At 38.4% G+C, this 13994-nt stretch overlaps 1 protein-coding gene across 1 annotated transcript in view; it reads right to left on the bottom strand.

Annotated features, from left to right (window-relative positions):
* LOC134958796 (uncharacterized) overlaps nt 1-13994 on the bottom strand; it is a 131095-nt gene that overhangs the window by 30805 nt on the left and 86296 nt on the right. The window contains exon 4 of the mRNA XM_063941520.1: nt 2863-2967. Within this exon, the coding sequence (XP_063797590.1) occupies nt 2863-2967 (105 nt within the window). The remainder of the gene's footprint in view (nt 1-2862; nt 2968-13994) is intronic.

Consider the following 13994-nt stretch of genomic DNA (forward strand, 5'->3'; position numbering starts at 1 on the left):
ATTTGTTCAGAATAATACGCCATTCCCCTTCAAAACTATAATTCTCTGTCTTAAAGGTATATGGTTTATTAATCCTAAAACCCTTTGGGATCAATTCATCCGCTACATATCTCTCAAGTGTAGCTATCTCCCACCAGGTCTTACTTTCCTTAATGAGAACTTTCTCAAGTTTCTCCATGAGACTACTTAAATCTACATCTAACTGGTCTGTTTCTCCTTAATCTTTTTTACCTTTTACTATATCAAAAACAGAATTAACAAGGAGTCTTCATTTCTCCCTATACCCCAGCATAACCAGCAGGTAGTAAATGGTGAAATAATGTGTAGAAAAGCAAAAGATTCAACCACATGCACGCCTCACTTTATAAACAGTCTGCTGGAACTTAAAGTGACTAACGCTAATCACTGAAATGACAGAACAAACAAAGAAATAGTTCCTGTGCACTAATCAAAAAAGGTATCTGACACTCTGGATAGGTGTCCCCAAATACTGATTTATCTCAATCAGGAAAGTACACGATCCCACTGGAATCAATTGAGATAACAGTCAAAAAATGAAATGAAATGAAATAAAATAAAAGTCACTGATTCCATATAAGTCTCTTATCTGGTCTACTCCTGAGTCTTTCAAACAGTGCAAAATGGCCAATGATAATAAACTTGCAACTGGTCGTCCCACTTCTTATCAGTTCTCTGTCAGTGCCCTCAATTATTCACATGGAAGACAAGTGGTGGAGAAATTTTCTTGGTACAAGTTCACAATGTAAAAGTTTAGCATGCATACCCCAAATGACCTTCAGATGGAAGGCACAGTATCACACATATAGGGGTAATTATAAAGCTTCCCCTATTAAGCTTTACCTTCACCAGGTCCTGAGCAGCCATCAACACCAACACGTTTCAACCTATACGGTCTTTATCAAGGTGTACACATGTTTGGAAAAACCAGATATTTAAGGACAGCAGTAAACACACCCACTTCCTGTTACAGGGGGCATGGTCGTACTTTACAATACATAAAACATGCGAGTCTTCAATATATATAAATTTCAAATACAAAGATCTTATGTACTTAAGTTAATAATACATTGAAACCAATTAAAAATATAAAAAACCGTCCCTTAATAGGAGAATGGCATCATATTTTTCGTGCGTTCCACCTATTGGAATGCACGACATAACTTCCATTTCCGCCGGAAGTGACATGGCGCTGTAACAAAAAATAGAAGTACATTGTGAACTTGTACCAATAAAATTTATGTACGTCTGCACTATGGTTCTCCACCATTTGTCTTCCATGTGAATGAATTGAGGACACTGACAGAGAACTGATAAGAAGTGGGACGACCAGTTACAAGTTTATTATCATTGGCCATTTTGCACTGTTTGGAAGACTCAGGAGGAGACCAGATAAGAGACTTATATGGAATCAGTGACTTTTATTTTATTTCTTTTCATTTCATATTTTGACTGTTATCTCAATTGATTCCAGTGGGCTCGTGTACTTTCCTGATTGAGATAAATCAGTATTTGGGGACACCTATCCAGAGTGTCAGATACCCTTTTTGATTTTTTTTTTCTTTTTTAACAATTATTTTTATTGAAAGTTTTTTTCAGTCATACAGAAATAAACAGAAAAAATAATCAAACAATGACAAGTGCATGGCAATACTGAACATAGTAAGTATATAAATTCTAATACAGTATAGGGTAGATCAATTTAATACGAAGGCATCTTGGTATAAAGAATATCTATGATACACTTCAAATCTTAAAATAGCTGGAAAAACCCTAAATGTAAAATCATATCAAAGCACACCGGCTGAAATCTGTACCTAACTACAGATATACCAAGGTAAGAAAGGGGTGTCAGACCCATACCTATACAGTTAGCATTGTATAACCAGTACACCCATACCATATCAACCAATAAAGAGAAAAATCGAAGAGGCAGAAAGAGGACAGCAAAATAAAATAGTAGTGGGACATGGGGAAACAGAAGAGGAAAAGAAGGGTGAGTGGGGTGAGGCCGGGATGAAGATGAGTGATGGGACCAGCCCATAACACTCAATATACCTTACTAGAGTGCCAGATAGAGGGTATCAGTTAAATACATACTTATAAAGGATAGCAGTGAGATCATTAATCATATGCATATGACTCATAGGTCGTCAAAGAGCAGTCAAGAGTATTTAAGATATGCTGCTTGGTAGAGGAAGGTAGAGTATCTAGGACAGGGCTCCATTTGAGGCAAAATTTCTGTGTGCTAAAAGAGGGCGATATTAACACTGTTTTTCTATCATAGTACATCAATTGCAATAGTTTTTGTTGAACTTCAGTAATGGAGGGGGCAGAACGTTTAACCCATTTAATCAGTATACATTTTCTGCCAAGCGTAAGAATTACACTAAGAATAGAAAAATGTTTCTGAGCAATCTGCCAGTTTGCAAAGTTTAAAGCAAGACAGGCCAACTGATCCGGGGGTACATGCAAAGATAGTAATCTGTTAATATAAGCGAGACGTTTACACCAAAAACGCTAAATTTTTCTACACTTCCACACACAATGTTTAATTGTTGCTGAGGACTTCCCACATTTGTGACATTCGCCAGATTCTGAGGGAACCATATGAGCTCATTGAGAGGGAGAGATGTACGCTCTGTGCAGAAATCTCAAGTGAACTTCTTGAAAATACGCTGAGGATAAAAATTTTAGGGATCTCTCACAAGGATGTGTAAGATCAGCAATGTCTGACAAGGTAGGTATATCAGCTTTCCATTTAGAGAATAAGTTATCCCATTGTACAGTAGGCAGACAAGATAGCAAAATAGAGTATGCATATTTCACTTTATATGGACATACCTGGAAAGAACGTAGGAGAACATCAATAGCATGAGAGGCTGAGTTCACGTCATTGGGATCTCCCCTTTCGTGCCGAGTACCATAGGAGAGTACAAAGTGACGCACCTGGAAATACATATACATATGACGTGGAGATAAGTCAAATTTTTGGCAGAGATCCAGAAAGGAGTATAGCGTTCCTCCAGGATCAAAAACTTTATGAAAGGAATCGAGACCCTTCTCTTTCCATAGTAAGTATGTGGCATTAAGCAATGAGGGTGGGAATGTTGGGTTTCCCCATAATGGAATATAGTGGGAAAAACGGGGATCTCGGTGACATAGTTTGTTAATAGTTAACCATGTGGAAAAAGTGTCTCTGAATAAGATATGGCTTTTTATTGGTGCAGGTATCCGAGTCGGATATAAGTGCAGGAGTGCCCCTGGAGCGTATGGGGAACATATCGCTACTTCTAAGTCATAATCAATATATTGTGATGAGCAATGGAGCCAGTCAGCAATATATCGAAAATACACTGCTAGGGAATATGCCTGAACATCAGGAGCTGCAAAGCCGCCATTTGCTTTAGGAGACTTTAATTTCTGTCTGGCTATTTGTGGTCTTTTACCTTGCCAAAGAAACCTCGAAAAGAGTGCCTCAAGCTTGAGAGTATCAGAACGGGTTAATGAAATAGGGAGCATTTGTATAAAATAAAATAGCTTAGGGAAAATAATACACTTAATCACTTCAAGTCTTCCTAAAAGAGACAGAGGCAAGTCCTTCCAAGAGTCTAATTTGAGGGCTAAATTATCTATAACGGGGGAATAATTAATTCTGTAAAGATTAGATAGATCAGAGCAGACATTTATACCTAAATATTTAAAGTGGGAATGCGTCACTTTAAAAGTAGCAATATCTGGGTCAGAGAGTAGGGATGGGGACGGTTTACCCAATAGCAAGAGTTCTGATTTATTAACATTGATCCTGAAACCGGCTATTTTCCCAAAGGAGTATATCAATTGTAATAGGGAAGGTAATGGTTGCTCTGGATTTGTTAAGAATAAAAGAGTATCGTCAGCAAACAATGCAATTTTCAAAATCTGCGAGTCAATGGTAATACCATGTATGTGAGGTGAGTTACGTATAGCTATTGCTAGGGGTTCAATCGAGAGATCAAAAAGGAGAGGGGAAAGGGGACAGCCCTGTCTCGTCCCCCTTTGCAATACGAAGGGGGAGGAGAGAAGACCGTTACAGGAAATAGAAGAAGGAGGTAAGGAATATAAGATGCGTAAAATTGAAATAAAAGTATCAGGAAAACAGAAATTATGTAAGGTTTTAAAGAGGAAGGGCCACAGTAAAAGGTCAAAGGCCTTTTCTGCATCATTAGATAATATGAGAGCAGGGGGAAGTATCAGAGGAATTCGAATTAGCGAGTGGCGACCAGTTATGAAGCCGGTCTGGTCCTTGTGAACAAGAAGCGGCATAATTGGTTTTAACCTCTGAGCTAGGATAGAGGTAAAAATTTTGAAGTCCACATTTAATAGTGATATAGGCCTATATGAGCCCGGTAAGGAAAGGTTTCGGCCTGATTTAGGTAGGACTTTGATCACTGCGTCTGTAAATCTATCTGGAAGGATCCCCTCGGTCAGAATTCTGTTAAAAACAGCTTGCAAAGTCGAACCTATCTTAGGGAACATTTGTTTATAAAATTCGTTCGTGTAGCCGTCTGGCCCTGGAGCTTTACCTAGTTTAAGTCGTTTTATAGTCCCTAAAATTTCTGTGAGTGTAATGGGAGATGTTAAAGAGGAAATTAATTCATTAGGAACTTGAGGCAAGGGCAAGGAGTCCCAGAATTGGGGGGGGGGGGGGGGGGGGTAAGTATCATGAGACGTAAGAGTATCTTTCGGATCTGGGGAAGAATATAAGGATACATAATACTCACACATAATGGCCGCAGTTTGTGCATTAGAAATGGAAAGGGAGCCATCCGAATTTTGTAGGGGATGGACCACTGTTGGTTTTCTAGTTCCCTGTAATAGTGAAGTAAGAAGTTTATCCATCTTGTTCCCAAAACGATGAAACTTATAGCTCACATTGAACTTGTATTTGTCTCCTGTCAACTGCAGAAGATTATTAAAAGTAGATTTGGCCAAAAGGTAAGTTGTTTTATTTTCAGTGGAGGGATGTAGTTTAAAAGTCTGGTAAGATGCGGATAAGGCGGTTTGTGAGTCCAGGTATGCCTGATTAAGAGATTTCTTGAGGTGTGAATAATAGGAAATCACTTCACCCCTCAATACCATCTTAGCAGTCTGCCAGAAAATGGAAGGATTAGTTGATTCATGTGGAGAGTTGTCTAATCGAAAATTCTCCCAAGCATCATCACATTTATGTTGAAAGCCATCTGATTTCGCTAAATGGGAAGGAAATTTCCACAAAGGGGGAGAAGATTTTTCCATTGAGTAAGTCAGTTCGGTCCAAACCATTCCATGATCCGATATGGATATCGGTTCAATGGTGGCTTGGCAGATATTAGGAAAAAGCAGGGAAGCGATCAAGATGTAGTCAATACGGGACCAAGTGTTATGAGCCATAGAAAGACAGGAGTATTCCTTTTCGGTAGGGTTTAAAGCTCGCCAGGTATCAACTAGATTAAGTTTCTTGGCAAGCAACGGAACACCTAATTTGGGAAGGGGCCTAGAGTTACTGGTATGTTGGGATTTATCCATATATAGAGAGGAGACCAAATTAAAGTCACCACATAGAATTAAAGATGAGATGTCGCAGTCGTACAATTTAGCCATAAGTGAAGTGAAGAATGCTTTTTTATAAATATTTGGGGCGTATATATTACATATGTGGTAAAGTTTACAACCCAGTTTAACCTGTACAATGACATATCTGCCATCTGGGTCAGCATCTACTGTCACAACTTCAATGGGAAGAGATCGTCTCGCTAAAATTGCCACTCCACATGATTTAGAATTAAGCGACGCTGCACCTAATAAGGACCAATTCAGCATCTGCAATTTTTTTGTTTCTTGTAGAACCAGGTGCGTCTCCTGCAAACATGCAATATCAATACAGTGTTTGTTCATGTAAGATAATATCTTCCGCCTCTTAGCTGGTGTGTTAATACCTCCTACATTAAAAGTGCATATCCTAACCGTAGCCATACCATAGAAAATAAAGAGACACCATCTGGCGAAGACAAAGCGAGTTAAAACAACGCATCCCTAAAGAGGTGGGGTGGGATCGGGGGGGGGAGGGTAAAACATGAGGTAAGAAGAGCATGACCAGGGGTACAAACAAAAAAAAAGTGAGAGAAAGAAAAATAGACAGCAAATATAAGAGTAATGAGACAGACATTACACAGATAATGTAAGTAGCAACAAATGGACTTCGGGTAAAGCAAAAACAGTTGGTGGTGATAACCATATAGAATCAACAGAAGGGCGGGGCTGCTCCGTTACCGCCAGCAACAGTGAGATAACATAACTGGAAACAAAAAACACAGACCAAGCTCATGGAATGAGCACTATAACAAGTAGAGTATGGCAAAACGACATAACTTTGCACGGCCAGACAAGCTCAATGTACTTGAGCATATAAGGGTCGTAATAGGATCTTGTGAAGGAACAAAAAAAAAAAAAGGGGGGGGAGTCATCCTTCTGGGGCATCAGAGATATCGCTTGTAAGATATCCATCCTCCTCTTTAAGATAGGCCTCAGCGTCTCCAGGGGTGGTGAAGTCAGTGAAAGAGGGTCCCCGAAAGATTCTGAGTCGAGCTGGATACATCATAGCTAATTTACACTTGTTTTGCACCAGGAAGGTGCAAACAGGGTTAAAGGCCTTGCAAAGACGGGAGAGTTCCGCAGAGTAGTCCTGAAAAATCCGCAAAGTGGAACCTTCCCACTGGAGGTCTATCTTGCGAGAAGCCTTCCAAATTGCATTTTTATGGAGAAAGTTCAGGGTTTTGAAAATAACCACTCGTGGCCTCTTAGAACTTGCATGTGCCTGGTCTCCCATTCTATGAACACGTTCAATCACCGTGTCAGCACACTCACCCTCAATGTGGAGCAATTTTGGCAGGGTGTTACGTACAAAATTTTCCAGACCCGGGCCCTTAAATGATTCGGGTAAACCTACTATGTGTAGGTTGCACCTGCGTGTACGGTTTTCAATATTATCCATTTTATCAAGGAGGTGTTTATTGTCCTTCTCCAAGCGCCCTACAGTGGATTTCAGTTTTTCAACATCATCCATAGCTACCCCTAAACTGATTTCAGTATTTGATACCCTGCTAGAGAGTTGCTGCAGTTGGACAGTGATATCTCCGACCGCTTTCTGTAGCAGAGGAGCCATAGTGTCATGAATGTCAGTCACCATATCTCTATAAGTCAGGGAAGTAGTGGGGGAATCAGTATCATCACGAACCTGGAATTGTGAGTCGTCAGAGGCTGCTTTAGCGGATTTCTTGGCAACCGGTTTCACAGGGCTGGAGTCGGCACTTGTTGTGGAGGACTGGTCTGAGCGGCGTTTTTCCTGCCTGGGAGGCAGCGCTGGTGGCAGGATCTTAGAAATGGTCGGGGGCCCCATTAATTTTTCCATATTGTGCAGGGATGATGTAGTTTTATGTGAGGAACAGCACTGGGGAAAGCCCTGATGAATTAAGCTGAATGGATAGTGCTGGACCCAGCAAATATGTCCGCAGCACGTGCAGGGAGGCTAAACTGAGTGAGGTAAGGGTTAACCTGCACTCCGTTAGAACTTTACATGTAAAGCAGAGCATGCAGCGGGTGCCGGGTCCAGTGTAAACCTCCCCCGCTGGATCTCAAGGGGTAGCCGCCCGCAGCAGCGCCGGCCGTCGCCGTGTGTATAGCACATACAGAGCGGGCGTGCTGGCAGAGATACAGGCTGCCTCCGGAGTGCACCTTGTCAGCGCGGACCGGACGGACAGCGTGGACGGCTGAAGGGGTGGGTGGATGGGTGGCAGCACAGGCCGTCTCCGGAGCGCGACTTAACAGCGCGCACAGCACCAGCGGGTCGGGTGTGAATCAGATAGCGGGTGATCACCTTGGCAATGAAGAGGCTGGGGTGCAAAGTAAGTCTGATATGAGCTGGAAATCTGGCAGCAACGGAGGAGCACACAGGAGCTGCTGCTTACTCCTCCATGCCGGAACCGCCAGATACCCTTTTTGATTAGTGCACAGGAACTATTTCTTTGTTTGTTCTGTCATTTCAGTGATTGGTGTTAGTCACTTTAAGTTCCAGCAGCCTGTTCATAAAGTGAGGCGGGCAGGTGGTTGAATCTTTTGCTTTTCTATGTATTATTCCACCATTTACTACCTGCTGACCATGCTGGGATATAGGGAGAAACGAAGACTCCTTGTTAATTCTGTTTTTGATATAGTAAAAGGTAAAAAAGATCAAGGAGAAACAGAACTGTTAGATGTAGATTTAAGTAGTCTCATGGAGAAACTTGAGAAAGTTCTCATTAAGGAAAGTAAGACCTGGTGGGAGATAGCTACACTTGAGAGATATGTAGCGGATGAATTGATCCCAAAGGGTTTTAGGATTAATAAACCATATACCTTTAAGACAGAGAATTATAGTTTTGAAGGGGAATGGCGTATTATTCTGAACAAATGTTCTCTGTCATTGATGGAATTCATCATTAATGAATGGAAACAAGATCTGATTAGAACAGAGAAAACTATTAATGAATTAATGGCATTGATAGTACCTTTTAGAGAATTAAGGGAGTGTAAAGATTTAGAGAAAGAACTTGAATCTAAAATTGTTAAAAAAGAAAAAGAACTGATTATAAGGAAACAGAATAAATATAATATGGATACGAAGGAAAATTAACAAAAAGTATTAAATGAAGGAGATAGTATAATAACTATAGACCAGGATGAGTATAATACCCCCAATTATTGTCCAGTCCATACACCCCTCCTTAATGGTAGGGTAACACACCAAGTCAAAATAAAAATAAAAAAATAAATTTTAGGTATCCAGGACAAAAATTTATATATGGGGAAAGACAAAGAAAAAGGAATGATGATGAAAGAAACCATTGGGATAGAAAAGATCATTGGGAAAGGAGAGACAATTGGAATCTACAGAGAAACAGAAGGGAATTTACATGCCGGAGACTATCCACTAATAGAAGTTATGAAGACATCACTCGTCCATCCAGATCTTGCAGGCACCCAATAGTCACATCGAATCAGTTTGAAATACTTGATAAGGAAGTTTATTTGGACCAGAGCCAGAAAAGGAACCGATGGAGATGAATGAAAGAATAAAGAGAACTCATAGAGGAAAAAGGGGGAATGGAAATATTAAAAAAGCTATACGTGAAAAGAAGAAAGCAACGGTAACACCAGAAGACTCTTCAACTAAAATCTTTAATTTGAGTAAATATGAGCAAAAGGATGGTGAAAAAGCAGTCCTTAAAAAAGGATTTAAATTTGCCCCGGTCAACAAACTTAACAAGTTTGATACATATGTTGACATTCAGAAATTTGTGAGGAACTTGTCACTTAAAATGTACTTCGTTGGTCAAAAAATAGCTAGTAATGAGGAAATTAAAATCTTCAAACCAAAATCTACATTTAATCCCACATTCAGTAGAGGCTGCTTTGTAAAAAAATGTAATAAAATTGTTTGTACTAAAATAGATAACATCAGGGAGATTAAGAAACATTACAATATCACTAAATGGGGAACAAGAAGCTTTGATCAGTCAAGAAAAAAGTGAAAATATCACTATTAAACCAGCTGATAAAAGAAGGGGGTAGTAATTATGGACACCTGTAAGTATAACCAGGAAATCCTCAGACAATTAGAAGATCGCACCACTTATGGTTTATTAAAAGGAAATCCCACGGAGAGAATTGAAAAGAACTTGATCACACTTGTAAATAAGTATGAAGAGAAAGGAACAATAACAAACTCAGAGAAAAAATATCTCATAAGGGAGCATCAAGTTTTACCTGTAATCTATATTTTACCTAAGGTGCACAAAGACCTCACAAACCCCCCAGGGTGCCCCATCATTGCAGGGATGGATTCCATTTCATCCAATTTATCCCATTTCATAGATGCCCATTTACAACCAGAAGTATTAAAAGTACCTTCGTATATTAAAGAAACAATAGACAACATCAATCATTTAAAACTAGTTAAAGTGACAGACCAACATTTCCTGATAACAGCTGTTGTTTCCTCGCTATACACTATTATAGATCATCAGTTGGGAATTAATGCAGTTGACCATTTCTTTAGAAAAAATAATGAAGTAGTAGATGAAAACAAGTTGAATCTCATAAAAGAATCCATTGCATTCATCCTAGAGAATAATTTCTTCTGGTATAATAATCAATAATATATACAAAAAAGGGGAACCGCAATGGGTACTAAGTTTTTGCCTGCATACGCAAACTTATTTATGGGGTGGTCGGAAGATCAAGTCATATGGCACAATAACCCCCAAAGAGAAAATATCCCCCTTTGGATTCACTTCATTGATGATATTCTCTTCATTTGGACAGGAGATAAAGTCTTGAAGAATTCTGCAGAAAGTTAAATAATAACTCCTTTAATATTCAACTTACTTTTAATATAAACCCTGTAGAAGTGAACTTCCTAGACCTTATAATTTATAAGGAAGTTGAATCTCTATCTACACACAATTTTACAAAGCCAACAGATAGTAATTCGTATATCCATGTGATGCGTCATCATCATCCTAAATGGTTGCAAAATATCCCTAGAGGACAAATTCAGAGGATACGTAGGAATTGCACAAATCAGGAGGTCTTCAGTGAACAGATCAAGGAGATGAAAGAAAAACTCATTGTTAAAGGATATGAAAAGACCAATATGGAGAATGTGATTGAAGAATTTAAAGAGACACCACAGGAATCGCTCTTAACATATAAAGTAAGACCCGATGTCAAAGAAAAACCCCAGGTACCATTTATCACCACTTTTAATAATGAATATAAAACTATTGAACGCATTATTAGAAATCATTGGTACCTGTTACAACAAGATCCCCTTTTAGTGGATATTTTACCCTTAAAAACTAAATTTGTCTATAGGAGAGTGCCTAACTTAAGGAACAGACTAGTTAAAAGTGATATTCCTGAAAAAAGAACGGGTAGGATCAAAACCAAAGGCTTTCATAGGTGTGGAACATGCATAGTTTGCACTTCCCATACCAAGCAAGCTTCTAAGATACTGGAATTCACTTCTAATACTACAAAGAAAGTCTTTAAGATTCAGGATTTCATTACTTGTAATAGTCCCAACTGCATCTATCTCATAGAATGTAATTGTGGTCTCCAATACATAGGGAAAACATACCGCAAACTTAGAGAACGTTGGGCTGAACATTTGAGAAACATTAAAAAGGGTTTTGCAAACCACTCCCTTTCTCAACATTTTTCAACTAAACATCAATGTTCCCTTAACGAAATTAAAAATATTATAGGAATTAAAAAGATAGAAGGTAAATAGAGAACGAAAGGAACAGAAATCTTTCTGGCCAAAGCTGAAATGAGGGCTATTTATGAAGTTAAAACACTTGAACCTTGGGGCCTAAACACTGATTTTGAGTAAAAATGGTTTTTATAACAAATCCTGTTCTTACAACTATTTTGTGTTTTTGAAATATGCCTGCTTTTTAATCATAGCTCCATTCTTACATTGGTTTTATATTGATCATATATTTTTATTTATTTATACATCATTTATTCCTTCTATGAAGAGATCCTGGATAATTATATGTCCGTTGAATAAGTTGGGTCACCTATACTATATGCACTTTTCATGCCCTCGGAGTAGAGAATGGGGTCTTTTCTGGATACTTAATTTGTCCCCGCCATCTATCAGTAATATTTTTAAACATGTTTTCTTTTTTTCTATTTATGTTATTACATGTTCTATTACCTATTCTATTTTATAAAAAATGTTACATTTCTTATTACGTAGTTTCATTTGTTTTATCCATATGTAAAGGTATCTGCAAAATGATACAAATGTGAAGTCATGAGTGGAACGCATTGTACCAGAAGCAAAAGCAGTGAGTAACATCTTTCTGCTCCGCTTTCCGCTCCACGAAGCAACAACATGACTTCTGGCGGAGCCGGAAGTGACGCTATGCGTTCCAGTAGTTGAAACGCATGGCATCTATCATACCGTTCCCCGTATCCAGAACATTATTTATTAGTATTTTTAGGTATTTTAACTCAGGAACCTTTGCCACTTAACGGGCTAGGTCTGCTGCCTTTACATCATTTTAGTATTACCTCTGGCAGAAGCGGAAGCATTGTATAATCTGCCGCTCCCTCCTTCTATTTTTTGTTACGGCTCCATGTCTCTTCTGGCGGAACTGGAAGTTACGTCGTGCATTCCAATAGGTGGAACGCACAAAAAATATGATGCCGTTCTCCTATTAAGGGACGGTTTTCTATATTTTTAATTGGTTTCAATGTATTAACTTAAGTACATAAGATCTTTGTATTTGAAATTTATATATATTGAAGACTCGCATGTTTTATCTATTGTAAAGTACGACCATGCCCCCTGTACCAGTAAGTGGGTGTTTTTACTGCTGTCCTTAAATATCTGTTTTTTCCAAACATGTGTACACCTTGATAAAGACCATATAGGTTGAAACGCGTTGGTGTTGACTGCTGCCCAGGACCTAGTGAAGGTACAGCTTAATAGGGGAAGCTTTATAATTACCCCTATATGTGCGATACTGTGCCTTCCATCTGAAGGTCATTTTGGGTATGCATGCTAAGCTTTTACATTGTGAACTTGTACCAATAAAATTTATGTACGTCTGCACTATGTTTCTCCACCATTTGTCTTCCATGTGAATGAATTGAGGACACTGACAGAGAACTGATAATAAGTGGGACGACCAGTTACAAGTTTATTATCATTGGTCATTGTACACTGTTTGGAAGACTCAGGAGGAGACCAGATAAGAGACTTATATGGAATCAATGACTTTTATTTTATTTATTTATTTTAATTTCATATTTTGACTGTTATCTCAATTGATTCCAGTGGGATCATGTACTTTCCTGATTGAGATAAATCAGTATTTGGGGACACCAAAAAGGGTATCTGACACTCTGGATAGGTGTGCAGGAACTATTTCTTTGTTTGTTCCTAAGAAGTTATTGTCTGTTGGTCATCTGTGATCACCAATTTCCTCTAGCACTATAGAAAAAAATACTTTCCATAAATAGGAGGACACACCTGCCCTCACACTGGCCCACATACACATCAGGGAACCTGTAATGAAGAAGGGCGTCTCATTTAATGTGTCCCCTTTAGTAGTTTTTGTCTGATGATCACTAGACAATAAAAAAACAATACAAATAAAAATAAAATTTTCCACTGATGAGTGATTATTATAATGCCCATATCTTCCCCATCTTCTGCCAAATAACTGAAGCCTCATTTAATGTGTTATGTTGTCTAGATTTTAAAATGGAAAACCTTTCTGGGCTACCATATTCTTAATATGCAAATGAAATGTTTAAAGGGAGAAAAATATAAAACAAAATAATTTTCAATTAAAGTGCAGTTTTTTTTGTCAAAACCCACACAAAGAATCCTGCTTTGGAAAGGTGGATTGTTATAAAAACAATAATTAGTATTTCTTTGTGGTTCTTATTAGACAAGAAAACATAAGCTTTGGTTCCCTTTCTTGAAATTATATAAAAAAAACACTTTTCTTGGCCATTTGGGTTAAAAAAATTCATGAGTTACAATGGGTAAAAAAAAAAGTAAATGGCATTTTTAAAAATGCAAAGTTTTGTGAAAAAAAAAACATACTGTATAATTTGTGTGGGTACTGCAAAAAAAAAAAAAACATCATTGACATTTCAGTTGGAATGTGATGACCACAAATGTGAAAAAAACATACCTCAGCATAAGGGTGAGACCTTGTAGGAAAGGGGTTAAATCTTATACTAAACCTGAGATTTCCCAAGTGATCAACCACATTGGAGGTTGGATCAGATGTTATGTGAAGTATTTGGTTATATTTTGCTGATAGGGAATTAATTATTCACCCATTCTCAAGTGGCCAATCACTGGTCTCAATTGCAAGTCAAGCATATCA

This window comes from Pseudophryne corroboree, chromosome 9 (assembly GCF_028390025.1).
Source record: "Pseudophryne corroboree isolate aPseCor3 chromosome 9, aPseCor3.hap2, whole genome shotgun sequence".
NCBI lineage: Eukaryota > Metazoa > Chordata > Amphibia > Anura > Myobatrachidae > Pseudophryne > Pseudophryne corroboree.